This window comes from Mauremys mutica, chromosome 14, assembly GCF_020497125.1.
Source record: "Mauremys mutica isolate MM-2020 ecotype Southern chromosome 14, ASM2049712v1, whole genome shotgun sequence".
Classification (NCBI taxonomy): Eukaryota; Metazoa; Chordata; order Testudines; family Geoemydidae; genus Mauremys; species Mauremys mutica.
This window is the reverse complement of record NC_059085.1, coordinates 13152625-13171988: the sequence shown is the minus strand read 5'-3', so window position 1 is coordinate 13171988 and position 19364 is coordinate 13152625. Positions and strand designations below refer to the sequence as shown.

Sequence of the window (19364 nt, the reverse complement as noted above, 5' to 3'; positions counted from 1 at the left end):
CTGTTTTATACAGCACTCATCATCATATCTAAGAATTATAATTCAGCCCAGTTTTGATCAAGAAGTCAAAATGAACCTTTGTCATTTAATATTTATACTGTGGTAATGCCCACTGCCACCATTCTGCAGCTGTAGAAGAAGATATGGACCTGCACCAAAGAGTTTACAATCTAAAATGATAAAAGATAAAGAAAGTGGGGGAAAGGATCCACATACAAGCAATGGGTTAAATTGTCCCTGGCATTTACTCAGATACACAGAGGAGTAAGATTCCACCCTCTTACTTCCCCATCTGACTGAGTTCATAGAATCAATCATAGATTATTAGGGTTTGGAAGGGACCTCAGGAGATCATCTAGTCCAGCCCCTGCTCAAAGCTGGACCAATCCCCAAATGGCCCCCTCAAGGATTGAACTCAGAACCCTGGGTTTTTCCTTGCAACTCACTTTGTTGCTCTGGCCCTGGGAGTGTGGTGAGGGGAGAGTAAAGGCTGTTCATCCAGTAATCCCTCCAGCAAGCAAGTGGTCAGGAGAAAGTTGGAGAGGGCTAGAGAAGTGGGAGGAGATTTTGGTTATTCCCCAGCCAGAATAGCCACTCAAGTACATAAGGGGCAGTAAATAACACCCTGAAAAGGGATGAAGAAACTTACTTCCTCTTAGGACAAGAGAGGAATTATGTCTCCTTGAGGCACAATTCTTTCCTGTGCTCCTTTTGCTCTTCAATTATACACCTTTTTCATACCATGAACACATAAACAGTACTGTTATACAGTACAGAAGTATTATCATTCAATGTATGCCACATATACCCTTTCACTAAAATAACCTTATTACAGAACTTTGGAAGAACAAGCCAGGACAAGCACACCCACTTTGAGAAGTTCACTTAATATAACTTCTAGTCCAATAGCTATCCACCATCCCCAGCCCTCTGGCTAAAAGTCTGAGGTAGCCAGAAGGATCCCTCGTACAATATGGGGAGTGGGTTAACTTTTCATGTCCTTGCTTCCAAAGACTGTCAGTATGCAAATTTTAACAACAATTCTCAATTAAAAGATTTGGCCAAATGTTTTCCCATTTATCTGGTTCTGTGGGGAAGATATTTTTGCTGTATCTTTTTGCAGATGCCTTCTACTTTATTCTAAATGTATGTAAATTTCACTACAGTCGTATTTCGGCTACATTTGGCCAATGTAGTTTCTTTCTCTTACTTAAGAAAATGTATTAGACTTTAGTATATCACATTTTTCTGATGTAACCAAACACTTTGTATTCTAAGTTGAACAAAACAAGTATCTGCATCTCAATCAGTTAGTTAATTTGCAGTAACACAGATTATTTCTGGCTTGCTTTTTATTTCTGTTAACTCCTGCTTTTAAACACTGACAGAAAACATCACCTCTTACAGTGCCGTTAGAGCTTAATACAATTCTAATTACATAGCACTGTATCCATTTTTCAGCTAATTCAACAAAAGTGGTCACAGCCAAATTATTACAATCTAAAAATTTATTTGCCTGAATTTATTCACAAACATGTCAAAGACACCAAAAAACTGTTCTCTTTAGCATTTTCACAAAGTTCAACTGCTGTTCCCCCCAGCAAACACAGAGTCAAATTTTCATTTTCCCTTAAAAATCAATTGCTTTTTCCTTTTCAACAGCCACTTTACCAATGCAAATCACCATTCCAAATATCCTTCTGAGTATTTGAAATCCTCATGCTTATATTCACTTACTCCTTCTTTCCACTACACCCTCAAAAGTTTCCAACCTGTTTTCCAATCACTCTGTCTGTTGCCCTCCCGCTTGGGCCCGATCCTTTTTTCCTCACTGAATCGTCCCGTCCATGGACACTAGCTTGTTCCACAACCAGTTCTTAGCTAGGAGGGTGGGCTACTCAACTAGCCCCCGCCCTTCTGGTCTTGTCCCCAAAACATTTCTACTCACAAGACTACCTGAGTCCTTCCTAGTAAGGCTTGCCACCTGGGCAAAAATACATGGCCATTCACTTAACACATAATCCAAACCCCTTTGGGGGTCTACCCAGAGACCCACCCATTTGTCTGCTGACACTTAAACAGAAAAGAAAATTACACAGAGAGCAAAGAAAATTACAGTCTAAGCCAGATTTTTCCTACTTCTGTTACATTGTCCGTTACGGGGGGGGGCGGGACTGTAAAATCTCAGGACAACCTCAGAGCTTCATCGCACACATGGCTTCCACCGTGAGGAATTACGAACGAGAAGTTCAGTTCCGCTCACACACCTAACGCCCAAATGAACAGAGCAGAAAAACAACAGTAACCGGTTAAACAAAACAGAGCCAAAGCTAAATAGTGCACCAAAACCAAATAGTGTTTCCTTATTCTATACACCTTTAATCATGCAATCCTTATCAGATAATACCAACAATACCAAACAAAGCAAACACAAAATAACAAGGGTAAAACAGATAGATGGTGTAAATTCTGCAGGGCCCCCCCATTATTAATTGCTCACCAAACTGTGACAAATTCCTGTTACTAATTTATCCCTCATGTCAGGTGATCAGACCAACAGAGCATATAATCAAATTTTAAAGCTTCATTAAAAATAATAAAACAACAATGGAGAGTATTGGGAATGCTCCCACCTCACACAGGAAAAACATGAATGCCCCAAGCCTTAAACCACTTTAATACTCACACATGTCTCACTGGGAAGTTAAGCTTTGCAAATATAATTCCAATTCTGCAATTTGTACTGCCTTTTGTTTGCCTGTCTCTATTTTCCACAAGCAGCTGGGGCTGAAAGCAGTTTTCCGCACTGATTTTCGACCTTGAACACAAAACAACTTCTCCTATCTCTGGGTGAAGCCGAATTTCAAATTAACCCGTTCCTAGACAAATTGCTCACACTGTGTCAGAGGTTGTTCTTTGTGATTAAAAGCTCCTCTTAGATATATGATCTTATCTAGATTGAAGGTGCCTTCTAATGGGCATTGTTTAAATGAATTTTCACGCGTGTACAGATTCCAATCATTTAAATACCTGCAGGTTTTAGGACCATAATGTACGTACATGTAATATGCTGGGGCACCCTTAGGGGGTGAGGTGGAATATTTAGACAGTCCCTTACCCATTTTCTACTAAGGAGATGATCAGACTGTCAGTAGCCCACACGGAAAGGAAAGGGGAGGGAAGATGGGTTCACACACCCCTAGACCCAGGCAGCTTCCTCGCCGGACTATGCCAGGCTGAGTCAGCCCACCGTGGGTCGGATCTCCTAAAGATCCACTAGTTACCGGGCTAGCCCGGTAACAGCCACTCACACTGGTGTACACACACACACACACCAAGGCCTCTTTTTCTTCCTTTTCCTTTTTTTTAACCCTTTTTTAACCTTTTTTAATTTTTTTTTTGTTTATTTTTTTTTTAACCACGATGCATCTTTACCTGGTCCAGACCAATACCATGAGGCGGTATGACAACCCCTCTTGAGGCGGTAAAAACCCCTCAGCACCGGTGCATTCTAATGCATTTACCTATGCATTACCTTATGCATTACCTTATGCATTTCCTTGGCCAACTCAGCAGTTCCCAGTACTGCTATAAACTAACCTTATTGGGGCCTCTCCCCAATACCACTTTGCATCTGATCCTGCTGCACAGTCAATAAGTTCAGATGGCGTGAGCCCAACAGAGAGACAGACGTCCTCACGGAAAGTCCTCCTCCGATACCCCAATAGAGATTTCAAAAGGTCTCATACCTCTCATGTGGCGCCATGGGGTTCGAAGGGGAATGATCCGTAGTAGTTGTCTGTGGGTCCGTGGGCGTTGCCATCCCGGACGAGCCCCCAAATTGTCGAAGAAAAACTTAGTTCTCGCTTTTTGTTTGGGTGCAGCAAAATTAAATACTTTATTATTTCTCCAGTAATTACAATGGAGGGAGAGAGTGCCATAGGACACAGGGTCCTGGACAGGTCTCTCAACTGGTAAACAATTACATCAAGCCTTTATACCGTTGTTTCAGACAATTTCTAGCAATAATACAGACAGTAAAAAGCAACAACTACATTTTGTTTATACATAAGCTTTTCTGCTATCTTACTAGAAAAAGCAAGACTGCACATTGCAAGGTCGTAATACTTTCACACAGTTCACTCTGTCTTACATTATCTTGCTTCTACAAATCTCACGTCATAAGGGTCACAGTATGGCCTGACTCTTGCTAACTAACATTCATTAAGATCTCTTCAAACCTTGTTAATTATTTACTGGCTTCCACACTCCCATTGAAGCCACTGGAAATTTTGTATGCGTAAAAGTAATAGGATTGGCTAATAGGTCATACCCTAACTTGTCATCCATCTAAATGGCAGAGCTTAAAATGCGACCACCAAATGAAGAGACTGGTCCAGAAAAGGGAATCAAGGAGGAAGTTAATGAGCAAGATATGTCAGAAGAGTCTCCAAGTGATTGCAGAAATGGAGATATCCAGACAAACAATGAAAATAGTCTTGTAAAAACAGGTAATAAAGGAAAAGCTACATTAACACTTGACCATAGTGTTTTCTGCTAGTATGAATTTACTGATCATGTGGCTACTTAATTTTTGTTTTCTTAAGCAGGTGATATTTTACCAATTGAACTCTTAATGTCCAGTCCTGCCCTTACTCACAGGGATACCGCTTGCATTGGGCTATATCCTGCTCTGTTATGCTAGTGTAATTGGGATCAAAATATGGTTCCTGCTCCCACCAAACTCAGTGAGTTTTGCCCTAACTGAGGCCAGAATAGGAACCTTAATGACAGGGTGGATAAAAATCAATGATTTAAAAAAAAAAATCTGATATTTTTTATTTAAATCAGATTTTTTTTGAGAAAATGCTTTTCGAGGGAAAAAAATATCTAAGGATAGTTTTAATTAAGATACCTGATAGCTCAAAGATCTCTCATCATGGGATAGGGATTATAAATTCTAATTCTATAGTATGAGACAATATATTAATGTAATGTTTAAGAAAAGTTTTGTAAATGAGTTCCAATAGTTCATGGATTAGGGACCCATCTTACGGAGTTCCAGGAGCTTCTGTATAGATCAGGGGTCGGCAACCTTTCAGAAGTGGTGTCACTCTGATTTAAGGTTTTGCATGCCAGTAATACATTTTAATGTTTTTAGAAGGTGTCTTTCTATAAGTCTATAATATATATAACTAAATTCTTGTTGTAAGTAAAGAAAATAAGGTTTTTAAAATGTTTAAGAAGTTTCATTTAAAATTAAATTAAAATGCAGAGCCCGCCCCAGACTGGTGGCCAGGACCCTGACGGTGTGAGTGCCACTGAAAATCAGCTCACGTGACGTCTTCGGCACGCGTGCCATATGTTGCCTACCCCGGTATAGATTATTTAGGTTAATCTTTCTATTTATCCAATGGGACTCAGTGCTCAGTCTAGAAGATACCATCAGAGATGCTTAGTTTTGCAGTTCTCAAATTGTGAATTTGTGTCTCCAGAGATAACATGCTTATTGACAGCAAAAATGTTTTAAAATAAATAACTACATAGAGGTGAGAAATAACAGACCTCAACCCTATTGTCCCTCTGCAAATTTGTGTACACAGAGTTAATCCCTTATCTCTCTCTAGAAGTGCAAAGTTTCAAAAAGTTCAATGAATAGAACAGTGGTTCCCAAACTGGGGTTCATGAACCCCTGGGGGTTCGCGAAATGTTACAGGGGGTTCTCGGGAAAAAATTCCCTAATGGTGGACAGAGCTGTCCCTAGGGACCCCAGACAACACAGGGCCAGCAGCCTGGAACCCCTGGACTTCCAAGAGCTAAGCAGATCAAAGCAAGCCTATCTATCACACTGAGGAGATTTCAACTTCAAGACTCTTTATAAGAAATGGAAAGGGAGGTGAATTTTTTTTGCTGTTTTTAAAATGAAATAGGCAGCTAGTATTGTTTTTAAAATTATTATGAAGAACAAGTTTAAGCTTTGTTGTAATGTGCACTATTTGCCTGGACTGCTCAAGACCTGAATGCTTGTGTAGGAGGAACTCTTTTGAGTTGGCGTCTTAAATACCTTCATGCTGTTTCACATCTGATACTCCTTGATGAAACATAGGAGCCTTGTCTTATAACAGGCTTATTCAAAGTGATACAAGCTACGAAAGTGAGATCTTGGAAGAGTGTTGCCATTTTCATAATGTAATAAAAATACTGTAATGATAAATAATAATTAATAATAAATAGTGTGTGATAAGCATGTCATAAAACAAATTTTATATTTCCAAGATCACTGCTTTTATAATTTATACTCGGGTAAAAGAGAAAATCCCCGCAAATATTCATTTTTCAGAGGGGGTTTGCGAGACTTGACTTGCTAATGAAAGGGGTTCACAGGCTGTTAAAGTTTGGGAACCACTGGAATAGAAGATTGTTGGGGCGGAATAGATCTGGACAAGGAGAAGAAGTCTAGAGATAAATGTGAGAAGGGAGGGACAGGCAGTAGAAACAAAAGTAAAACTGTTTGAGCAACATATTCCAGAAGTCTTGAGGTCTTTCTGAGCAGGGGCGGCTCTAGAAATTCCACCGCCCCAAGCAGGGCGGCGTGCAGCGCCGCTCGCGCCGCCCTTCCCCGGTCCCGCGGCCGGGGCAGAAGTGCCTGCGGGCGGTCCCGTGTTCCCGCGGCTCCGGTGGAGCGTCCGCAGGCATGCCTGCGGGAGCTCCGTCCGAGCCGCGGGACCAGCGCACCCGCCGCAGTCATGCCTGCGGGAGCTCAAGCGGAGCCGCGGGAAGAGGGGATCCTCCGCAGTCATGCCTGCGGCAGGTCCGCTCGTCCCGGGGCTCCGGTGGACCTCCCACAGGCATGACTGCGGAAGGTCCGCCGGAGCCAAATGCCGCCCTGCCAGGACAATGCCGCCCCACGCGCCTGCTTGGCGCGCTGGGGTCTGGAGCCGGCCCTGTTTCTGAGTGTAGCCTTCATTGATTTGAGATCTACCATACCATTCTCTCACTAAAAGGGAAAACCTATAATGGCAGCAGACCGTAAAAGATACCCAATTTGGGAATATTTTAATGTAGTTCATCTACCTGTGGGTAAGACAGGCATGCGTGCAAAATGCAAACAAGTGCAACAAAGAAATGCAAGGCCTGGTTGTCTAAATGAAACAACATCATGAGAAGTATTCCTTCTCAGGAGGAAGCTGTGTTGAAGATGATGAAAGGAACATGTCTGAACATGCAAGATCTTCAGGTTGGTAAACTTTTTCATTTCATACTTCTTTCTTAAGGACTGCCTGTCTTCCTTCTGGACTATTCTTGAATTCTCATGTTTGAGCAAAGAATATAGTTGTTACTCTATGGTACTATCATTTTAGATGCAGTTGTGATAAAAAATAAACAGCTGGAATAGGCAGATCTTCCTTTTACAATTTCACCTTTAAAGTAGTACTGAGTGGCAGTGAATGCAATTCTAAATTGTAAGTCATTCTAAATGAACAGTATGGTGGTAATAATTAAATAATTGCATTGACTTATTTTGTTTAGGAGAATCCATCCTCAACATACAGGATTCTGAAGACTATCCACCTTCAAGATCATCATAGTTTTCTATAGTTTCTGAGTTATCTGCCAATGGTAGTGTTTCAGTCACATCATGTATGTCACATAGCCACAGTATATCACCTATAGCAAAAAGAAAAAAAAATCTCCATCATCCAGAAACAACCATAGATAAGTTTGTGATAAAAATCAGCAGTATACAAAAAGAGGTTATTGATGAAAAAATTGCCCGGTTTGTTTATGCAACAAACTCGCCTTTCCATATGATTGAGGACCCACACTTCATTAACATGGTTCAGTCATTAAAACTAGGATACAGTCCACCCAACGGAGCAGATGTTGCAGGCAAATTGCTGGATAAAGTGTATGAAAGAGAAACTGAGTAGTGTGCAAAAGGTCTAGAGGGTAAAATTGTTAACCCGTGTCTTGATGGATGGAGCAGTGTCCACAATGATCCTGTTGTAGTTGCTTGTCTGACAACAGAAGAAGGGAATGTCTTCCTTACAGAAACAATTGATACATCAGGAAACACACACAGCAGAATACTTACAAGAAGTAGCAGTAAAAGCTATAACAAACTGTGAAAAAAAATTCAAATGTCTAGTACACAGCTTGGTCACAGACAATGCTGCAAATATATCCAAGATGAGGAGAAATTATTTAGAAGAGAGTGACAAGAGTCCCAAGCTAATAACATACGGTTGCAGTGCTCATTTGATGCATCTCCTAACCAAATACTTCAGTGTTCCAGAAATAAAGGTTAATGTTGTTGAAATTGCAAAATACTTATGTAACAACCACTTTGCAGCAGCTGCTCTGAAAAAACAAGGGAGGAACCAAGCTAACTCTCCCACAAGATGTGCAATGGAACTCAGTAGTGGACTGTTTTGAGCACTATGTCAAGAACTGGCCTAATCTGATGACAGTTTGTGAACAAAATCGTGAAAAATAGATGGCACTGTCACAACCAAAGTTCTCAACATTGGGCTTAAAAGAAACGTTGAACACATGCTGAGTACCCTGAAGCCTATTACTGTAACCTTGAACAAAATGCAGGGAAATAGCTATTTTATTGCTGACGCTGTTGAAATTTGGAAGGAACCGAGTGAGATCTTAAAAAGAGAAATATGCAATGACAGAGTTAAATTACAAGCATTAAAAACAAGCACTATCTCCAGCTAATTTTCTTGCAAATATTCTCAATACTTGGTACCAGGGTCAAACCTTAACTGCTGAAGAAGAGGAGTTGGCTATGACTTGGACATCCAGAAATCATCCCTCTGTAATGCCAGCTATAATAAACTTCAGAGCTAAGGGTAAAGCATTCAAGAAATATATCTTTGCTGATGATGTTTTAAAGAAAGTCACACCAGTGAACTAGTGGAAGTCACTTAAGCACTTGGATACAGAAGCTGTTGAAGTGAATTAGTCCACTTAATCTCACTTTTAACAGCAGTAGCTTCTTCTGCTAGTCTAGAAAAAAAAATTCTTCCTTTGGACTAATTCATTCCAAACTGAGAAATCGTTTGGGACCTGAAAAAGCAGGAAAGCTTGTTTTTCTTTTCCAGATTATGAACAAAGAGGAAAATGAAGGTGAAGACGACTGAGTTAGCTGCAGAAGCCAATATTTTAAGTTTCTCATGTTGACCTGGCTGACATAGTCAATTTAATTTTTGGGTTTTTTTAAATAGTTCATTTAACTATTTTAGTTAAAAACAATTTTAACAAAAACAAACCTGATTTTAAAAAACTTCAATGTTTAACTAAATTCAAAAATTCATATGCTTGTTTTGTTAAAATATTATATGTTTGCTGATGAAAAAAAATCCAGAATACATAGTGTTGTTGTTTTAGTTAAATAAAACAATTTAAATGTCTGTCTGGTGATGTTCTCCTCCTAATACAGCATGGCAAGAAAATCCTCCAAATATTAATGATTAACCTGTTGAATTGGAGACAGTTCACCTCCCAATGACTTCATAAATATCTTCTTCAGTTACCTTTGGTAAATGAAATAACCAAACAATCATTCATTTTCTGATATAGCTGAAAAGTTTTCAAAATAAATCACTTAAAAAATGTATAGCATGTACCTTCTAAAAATGAAACCTACATCTATCTCTGAGTTGTGAAGAATATGTATTAAGGTTATAACAACTAACAAGAATGAACTTTTATGATCAAATCAAGTCTCCCTGACTAGTGATTTAAATCAAATCCACCCTGCTTAATGACTTTCCAATTTTTACTGTGGAATTAATTCTGCCCTTTGTTATAATCAGACAGCTTCCATGAATTCCCAGCTGGTGTAACTGAAAGCCTAATTTAGCTCTGTACACACCTCTACCCCAATAGAACGCGACCTGATATAACACAAATTCAGATATAATGTGATAAAGCAGCGGGGAGCCCCAGGCCTTTTAAAGTGCCACCCGAGCCCCTCTGCTTTACCGCATTATATCCGAATTCATGTGGAGCCCCGGGCCCTTTAAATCACTGCCCGAGCCCCACTGCCAGAACTCCGGCGGTGATTTAAAGGGCCCAGGGATCCCCACAGCTGCTGTAGCACCAGGCCCTTTAAATCCCTGCTGGGGCTTAGGCAGCCGGGCTCAGGTGGTGATTTAAAGGGCCCGGGGCTCTGGCTGCTGTGAGGAGCCCTGGGCCCTTTAAATCCCCGCCCAAGCTCCGCTGCCAGAGCTCCGGCTTTGATTTAAAGGGCCCAGGGCTCCCTGCAGTGGCTGGAGCACTGGGCCCTTTAAATCCCTACCGGGGCTCTAGCAGCCGGCTTTCCCAGTGTGATTTAAAGGTCCCGGTGCTCCAGCCACTGTGGGGAGCCCTGGGCCCTTTAAATCACTGTCAGAGCTCTGGCAGCAGGGCTCAGGCGGGGATTTAAAAGGCCCGGGGCTCCCCTGCAGTGGCTGGAGCACTGGGCCCTTTAAATCCCCACCTGGGCTCTGGCGGTGATTTAAAGGGCCAGAGGCTCCAGCTGCTGAGGCGAGCTCCAGGCCCTTTAAATCCCCGCACAAGCCCTGCTGCCAGAGCTCCGGCAGTGATTTAAAGGGCTCAAGGCTCCCCGCAGCGGCTGGAGCACCGGGACCTTTAAATCACCGCTGGGGAAGCCAGTCCAGTCTGGCACAGCATACCGGCTCTTGCCGGTACACCGTACCAGACCAAACCCAATATAATGCGGTCTCACCTATAAGGCGGTGAGATTTTTTGGCTCCTGAGGACCATGTTATATCGGGGTAGATGTGTATTTATATATTTGCTGAGGCCATCTTGTTTATCTCTAAATGGCAGAACTACAGTCCCAATCACAAGATGTAGAGCCAGAGCCTGAAGAGGGAATCAAAGATGATGTGACTGTACAAAGGAAGTCAGAAGAGATTTTGAATGATTACAGTACTGGAGATACCATGATAGCTGTAAAAACAGGTAATTGTATGGAAAAGCTACATTAACAATTAAGGTGCTCTGTAATAATATGGATGTACTATTATTTTAGTTTCTTTACATGCAAGGTTGGCAGTCCTATACTAATACCAAATCACCAGTAATTAAGAGGATAGCTGTAATATGCAGCAATCATATATCATTGCAACAAGAAACTACAAGAGCTCTGATACTAATGCTCCCATTGTTACCATTCTTTTTGGAGTCATAGATACTACCATATCAAAGCTCACTTCAAGTTTATCTAGAGGTAAGCAATACATAAAATATTGGAATATTCTTAGTCTGTGATTAATAGCTACTGCTTCTAAAAAAGGTGCAATTTTCTTTAATTAAAAAAAGTTAACAAAAATGTTTTTTTGCAACAGACTACTTTTACTTGAACATTTTTATGGAAATGGACTTTTTAAAAATTAATATTTCTCTTTAGAAAGTAAACAATGTAAATTTCACATTCATACTGTTATATGGCAATATTTTTTCTTACATAAAACAAGAAGATACTAAATCTGAAGAGAAAACCGTGTACACTGTGTCCAAAATATATCAACATAATGAGCAGCAGTCAGGTGGTGATCATAAACCAGTGACCAATTCATCCAGTGTCAAGGCAGAAGAAAACAAAGGTTGCCTTCGGTAATTTATTTTAATGTTATTAATGAGTGAAACTGTGGTTCCATTGAAGTAAATGGAAGTTTTGCCATTGACTTGAGTAGAGCCAAGATCTCGCTGTCTGTGTTTATCTTAAATTATGCAGCAGAATGGTATATAAGATGAACCTGATGCCAATCAAGAAATCAAAAATTGTCCTTGACATTTTACAGAATTCATACTGCTTTTTGATGTCCGTAGTAGCAAACTACATTTTGAATACACCATGAAGGGTTATTTAATGGCTTCAGGGACAATTGCGCAAACTTAATGGTAGCTTTGTCTGTAGGATTGGACCCTTTCTCAGTACCATTTCAGACAATACATTGTTTAGCAACCTGAGTATGAATATTTCAAATTCAGAGAAAATTTTTAACAAAGGAAACGTAGTAAGTGGCTCAAAGGGATGGAATGTAAATCTTTTCTTTTTCTCTAAGGATTCTGGTTCAAATCTGTCCTGAGTTAGTATAGATTTTTACCATCTGAAGGTTATGCAGTGGCAAATGTGAAATGAGCTAGTTTTCTTAGTCCATTTCCCCTCTCTGGACAGATGTGCACATCACAAAATCTGCCACTATAACTAGTACTAATTGGTAACCTTGTTGAAAGTTTCAGCAGGCAGATCAATTACTAAATGGACATGATATATGAATTACAGTTGTTAACGTGTTGGTAGGAGATAATATGGGGAACATTGCATTTCTGTTAGCTCTAACATACCTGTTCTGCAGCGTTTTTTAAAGTGAAAGGAAAGAGTGCAACTGACTTCATCAGGATGTGGATCAGGCTGTAGATATATACAGAATTTCAGTCCCTTGGGTTACCAGCCAACACCTTTCAGAAGAACTGAAGGGAACATATGCTGTATATAGTGGCATTATTTGTGTTTCCAAAGGAAGTAGCATATTTTATTATGAGCCTATACATTGCCTGGAGGTGCCAAGAATTTAATTCAAGAGCTTCAAATAGTGTAGATTCATACCCAAAAGCAGTGAAATGTTACAAATAAATAAAACAAAACACTATGATCTATCATGCATAAAATAGTTTGTATTGTCTACTAACACTAAAGAATGATCTAGATGTAGAGGTTTTGCTCAATGTTTATAAACCCCTTCAGTTCTTATTGAATCTTCAGTCCTTCTGGGATTATTTCAGCCCCATAATGTTTATAGGGACTTAGTTACATTCTGACAGTTGCCCACATTTTATATTGCCTCATGAATTCAAGTGACCAGTCAATTGTGTCAGAACTATTTGTTTCTCAGAAATATTGAATTATTCCAGTGTAATAATTAAACTCTAAATGCAGTTTATTAAGGTCCTGATTCTACCAGTTTTCCTCAGCTTTACTGTGTTAGTTTGGGCCTGCCTTCCTGCCAAGAATATCTTACCATTTTAAGCCCCAATCCTGCAAAAATGTAAGCAATTGAGTAGTGCCATTCAATGTATAAAGTTAAGCACATGCTTAAATCTTTGCAGGACTGGGGCTTTAAGGTTCAACCTGTGCGGTTTTTGTATTAACAGGAATATACAGTAGTAATGCTGAAATATGATTTTGTAATGTCTAATACAGGGGTCCCCAACATGGCGCCCACGGGCGCCATGGCGCCCGTGGGGGCATCTAAATCCGCCTGCGTTCTGGCCAGCGGTGGAGCACCCGCCGAAATGCCGCTGAATTTCTGTGAGAGGCGGCGATGCCAAAATGCCGCAGAAATTCGGCGGGTGCTCCACCGCCGCCATGGTCCTTCGTCTGGCGCCCGCCAGACGAAAAGGTTGGGGACCACTGGTCTAATACTTGTTATAAACTAATCACAACAAAACTAGATACAAGTTTGTACTGTATGTAGGGATAAATTAATAAAGTTTTCTTTTAACCTTTTAGACAGGTTTATTTTAGTAAAATCTAGTCTTCTCAAAGACAAAAATATTTTCAGCTTGTTTCAAATACAGTAACTCTTCACTTAACGTTGTAGTTATGTTCCTGAAAAATGTGACTAAGCAAAACGATGTTAAGTGAATCCAATTTCCCCATAAGAATTAATTATCAGAGGGGTAGCCATGTTAGTCTGGATCTGTAAAAGCAGCAAAGAGTCTTGTGGCACCTTATAGACTAACAGACGTTTGGAAGCATGAGCTTTCGTGGGTGAATACATCCGACGAAGTGGGTATTCACCCACGAAAGCTCATGCTCCCAAACGTCTGTTAGTCTATAAGGTGCCATAAGAATTAATGTAAATGGTGTGGGGGAAGGTTAGGTTCCAGGGAAAAAATTTTCACCAGACAAAAAACTATATAGTATATAGATACACACAGTATATGTTTTAAACAAACAATTTAATACTGTTCACAGCTATGATGATTGTGAAGCTTGGTTGAGGTGGTGAAGTTAGAGGGTAGAAGAGGGAGAGATATTTCCCAGGGAATGCCTTGCTGCTAAATGATGAACTAGCACTCGGCTGAGCCCTCAAGGGTTAACAGGTTGTTGTTAATGTAGCCTCTCACACAAGGCAGCACGAACACAGGGGGAGGGGAGACAGCCTAGCAGACAGAGACAGACACACACCTTGTGTGTGGGAGAGAGGAGAGATGCATACTGCCCCTGTAAGTAAGCTGACCCACTCTTAAGTGCATTGTCTTTTTAATTGGATCATGAAGTTAAGGCACCAGCTGCTGCCCCAAGCTCTCTATGTCTCTCTCCCTCCATGTCCCCTCCCTGCTCTATATGGAGAAGGGGTAAGCGGGGTGCAGGAGCAGGGGGAAGGGGGACACCCTGACATTAGCCCTCCCTTTCTGCCCCTGCAGAGCAAGCAGGAGTCTTTGGGAGAAGCTCCAAGGCAGAGGGCAGGAGCAGCACATGGCAGTGGGGGGAGGGACAGCTGAACTGCCGGTAATTGATAGCCTGCTGGGCAGCTGCAGCATAGGGAACTTAGGGGAGCGGGGAGCTGATGGGGGGCTGCCAGTCCACCCTGGCTACAAGCCGCCACCAGCTAGCTGCTACGGGCTGTTCTTCCTGCAAGCACTGGACAAAGCAGGCAGCTGCCAAACCACGTTAGAGGGGAGCATTGCACAACTTTAAACCAGCATGTTCCCTAATTGATCAGCAATGTAACAATGAAACAACGTTAACAGGGACAACTTTAAGTGAGGAGTTACTGTATATTCTATATATGTTAAATATTTAAGTTTAAAAGCTTACATATTAAAACAGTTCTGTTTTTTATAATACCCAACATGTGTTAGATGATACACAGATTACTAAAAGAGACAGGGGCACTGATCCTGCATGTGGGGCTCCACATGGGTAGATCACTGTGCCCATGCAGAGCCTCGTTTACTTCAATGGGGCTGTACATGGACACTGGGGTCTGCCTGCCAGTAATAGATTCAGGGGCTAAATAACAACAAGACACAACAAATGGAAACAAAAAAATTAAGGGGTGGGTAGAGGAAGAGAAAAAGAAGTTCTAACAAAAAGGATCATGTGGTTGCTTAACTAATTAAATTCATGAGGAAATATTAATAGCCTATGTAATTTCTTGTTTGTTTTCTTTTTTTAGCAGCATAGAAATGATAAGCAAAACATCTGCAATCTAAACAAGCAGAAATGGAAAGCAGTTCTAAAATAACTACTATATGATTCCTCTGAGTAATGTTCCGAAAGGGTAAAGCAGCTAATGAGTTACATGTCGTTGAGGAAGCAGATTGTTCAGCTATATGAAGTCAGGCAGATATTAAAGCTTTCAGAATGTGTTTTATAATTTAAAGGTTTTTTATGTTGTTCATACTTCCTGTTAATAATTTTAGAATGACGAAAAAGCTCCTGCGAGACATCTGCAAACAGCAAAAATTATACATGACCCCAAGTTTGAATGATACACTATATTTACATTATAAAGGTAAGCCACACACACACACACACACAAAAATCACATTTCAGAATTATTGTTCTAACTAGCAATATAGCAGGGGATCTGGATAAGGTTCATTGAGGGAAGGTATCTGAAAATTGTATTAGAAATATAATTTAATTTGATGGGAAAATTTAATTAGGGGTGGAGCTGAGTCAATAGCAATGTACAAAAGTACTTCAGCATCAGTGTTAAGGCCTGATCCTGGAAGATCTTACAGCTTCCATTAAATTCACCGGGAGCTGAGGATGTTCAATGTAGCGTAGGATAAGATTCTAATGACCAAGGCTAGCGGATTCAGCAACAACTTTGATTAATTTTGTGGCATTTGTGTATCAGCCAGTTATGTGATTCTTCATTTAAAGACAACAAATTTAAAATTGATATAAGGAAATGCTCGTTCTTTACACACTGTTTAGTCAGCTGTGATATTCATCATCAGCTGAAATCAATCGGATTTATGGCTTTTTTGGAATTTTGAGAGAGAGTTTATATACATATATGAAAAAAACCCAGCACATGTAGCTACATGAGCTGGCTAGATAGACAAAAAATACTAAGGTTATTATGCCTCATGGTTAAGGTTATACTACTTTCTGTGGGGGTTAGAAAGCAATTTTTTCTGTTATGATAAAATATTGCACTGTTGCCTAGGTGCCTTTTTGGAGTGTTTTCAACTTATTTTGAAACATGCCAGTATTGGAGGCAAGATACTGGAACTGAGGGAGTACTGACATGTTCTGGTTTGACAATTTTGATGTTGCTACAGACAACCAGTTAATCTAAATTTGAATCTTACTCTTTTAAATGTACTTTTAACTTCTATAGAAGCAGCAAAGAATCCTGTGGCACCTTATAGACTAACAGACTTTTGCAGCATGAGCTTTCGTGGCACGGCTACCCCTCTGATACTTTTAACTTCTAAACTGTGACCAACAATATTCATGAAAAACAAGTTACTATAAATTAAGGAGGGATCTAGGTGGCACATTGAATCAAAACACTAGCTTCTCACTTCTAAAGACCTGGTTTAAAATATTGGTCCTGAATATCTCATGAGCAAAAATGAACCTTATTCCTTCTTAAATGTTCTTTTAGAAAAAGACTGTTTTTCAGCTACAGGATCCTATGTACTGATGCATAAAGAATGCCCAGAAAAAAAAATATAAGCACATTGCATTCACATACCATCAGTTTTATTATTAGTGAACAATACCCAAATGTGGATACTTCACTTTCTGCATTCTAGTATTAATAAAGGGAAAAAAGAGTTCCTAGAGCTAATGTGAATGGTGCCCTTTGTTGTCTTTAAGGACATTTTTATGTGGTATAGCCAGGGGCGGCTCTAGGAATTTGGCCGCCCCAAGCACGCCGGCATGCCGCGGGGGGCGCGCTGCCGGTCGCCGGTCCCGCGGCTCCGGGGGACCTCTTGCAGACGTGCCTACAGAGGGTGCGCTGGTCCCGCGGCTCCGGTGGAGCATCCGCAGGCATGCCTGCGGGAGGTCCACCCAAGCCACGGGACCAGCGAACCCTCCGCAGTCATGCCTGCGGGAGGTCCACCGGAGCCGCGGGACCAGCGGACCCTCCGCAGTCATGCCTGGGGGAGGTCTGCTGGTCCGCGGCTCCGGTGGACCTCCCGCAGGCATGACTGCGGAAGGTCCGCTGGAGCTGTCTGCCGCCCTGCCGGCAAAATGCCGCCCCAAGCACGCGCTTGACGCGCTGGGGTCTGGAGCCGGCCCTGGGTATAGCTAGCCTTTCCATAACAGCTTAAAAGTGGTTATATATATATGACATGCTAGTCTCTAGAGAGCCCATCTCCCATTTAGTGGCACTATTTGTGCCATTATGCCAACATATTTTCTTTGACATTTAAAATCATTACCTTTGTAAATCTTTAAGCTTCCTTTCTGATGGGCCTGATTCTTGAAGTCACTGGGAGTTTTGCCATTGACTTCAATGGGAGCAGTTCCTAGATTCCAAAGCCAGAAAAGACCATTGTGATCATCTAGTCTGACCTCCTGTGTAACAAAGGCCATAGGACTTCCCTGAATTAATTCCTGTTTGTTTGATTCTAATCTTGATTTTAAAATTGCCAGTAATGAGAATCCACTACAACCTTTGATAAATTGTACCGGTGGCTAATTACACTTGTAGCAATTAGTTTATTTAATCATTTTATAGAGATTTATTGTTGTGACTAAGTATATAATTAATTATAATGTGTGATGGTCAGGTTTAAGTAGGATAGGATCATAGGAGTATAAGATTGACAAGCCTGCATGAGCGATGAATGTGTATTAGATATATAAGCAAAGTAAAGCTATAATACTAGGCCTACACGCTAAACTGAAATCTTATAGGCCTCAGCCATACTGGGCCTAAAGACAGTTGACATAAGTAGGTGACCCAGAAATAATCCTTAACCAGTAAAGTTACAGGATTACTGTAAAGAATGTGCTAATGGGTAATGTTTGGGAAAACAACCACAACAATAAATCTTCTAAGAAATTATTAAATACACTAATTGACTACAAGCCCCCTTCTTTGATGGGATGAATATTATGGAAAAATAAAAAATTCATCACACACAAATTATATATCAATAGGAAGCAAACACTATAATTCACTACAAATATAATTTAAAACTTGTATATGTTTAATTAAGGGATAGTAGTTTCTTCATATGGAAGCTGGGGGGATTGATACAGTGTTTCTTCAGGCTGTTGGTGATGTACAGAAACATATGGAGGTTCTGGTACTTGATATGGTTTTATGCTATACATATCTTCATAAATACTCTCTACTGTGACTATGGATACTGCTGCTGGATTAATTGTGGCTTGAAGAGGGATAGAAACAGGTTGGACTGAACCAGGCTGGTCTCTGTGCATTTCTTCGCTTAAAGTCCTAATCTTTCCTCCCATATAACATAAGGCAAAAATAATGCCTGTAGTGAGGATACTTTGGACAACAATCCATCCCTTCCATCCCTACAGGGGTGGTTAATACTGCATCCGTTCCATCTAATAATTTGTTCAATGTTTGCTTTGCTTGATCCATATTACTAATTTCAATTAGATGCCAATTTTTCCTTTCTAACACCTGTTTTAGCTGTAAATCTAATGGTCATATGTGCAGGGCCGGCTCCAGAGCCCAGCGGGGCAAGCACCCGCCTGGGGCGGCCCTTTCCCGGGGGGGCGGCAGGCTGGGCCGGCGGACCTGCCGCAGTCATGCTTGCGGGAGGTCCACCGGAGCCCCGGGAGCAGCGGACCTGCCACAGGCATGACTGCGGACGGTTCGCTGGTCCCGCGGCTCGGCTGGACCTCCCGCAGGCATGACTGCAGCAGCTCAACCGGAGCCGCCGGACCAGCGAACCGCCCGCAGCTGCGGGAAGTCCAGCCGAGCCGCGCGACCAGCGGACCCTCCGCAGTCATGCCCGCGGGAGGTCCGCTGCTCCCGCGGCTCGGGGGCGCCTCCCGGGCATGACTGCTTGGGGCAGCCAAATTTGTAGAGCCGCCCCTGCATATGTGTACAGAATACCGTGCTGGGTATTGCATGGGCTCTTTCAGGTTTTGTATATGTGTTGGTGATTGTAACATTGATTATCTGTTTAGTGAAACTTATAATATGGACAAAATTCCTTACTTGTGACTGTGTGGCCATTGTATTAATTCTTTGTGTGCTCCTAGGGAGTCTCCAGACCTAAGAAAATCTCTCAGGGTCACTCTCACCCCGCTGATTTTAAAACTGTAGCTTCACAGGTGACAGACTCACTCACTAGGGACACTGTGGTTTAACACAGAA

At 41.3% G+C, this 19364-nt stretch overlaps 1 protein-coding gene across 4 annotated transcripts in view; it reads left to right on the top strand.

Annotated features, from left to right (window-relative positions):
• Positions 1 to 19364, top strand: part of DNAAF1 (dynein axonemal assembly factor 1) — a 38361-nt gene that overhangs the window by 3063 nt on the left and 15934 nt on the right. For 2 of the 4 annotated variants that reach the window (XM_044987239.1, XM_044987237.1), the window contains exons 2-5: positions 4362 to 4511; positions 10846 to 10980; positions 11496 to 11634; positions 15457 to 15548. In XM_044987239.1, coding sequence (XP_044843174.1) covers positions 4370 to 4511; positions 10846 to 10980; positions 11496 to 11634; positions 15457 to 15548 — 508 coding nt within the window. In that variant the 5' untranslated portion in view covers positions 4362 to 4369. Of the gene's footprint in view, positions 1 to 4354; positions 4512 to 10845; positions 10981 to 11495; positions 11635 to 15456; positions 15549 to 19364 lie in introns of those variants that run through there. The other 2 variants (XM_044987238.1, XM_044987236.1) reach the window with 2 other exon arrangements.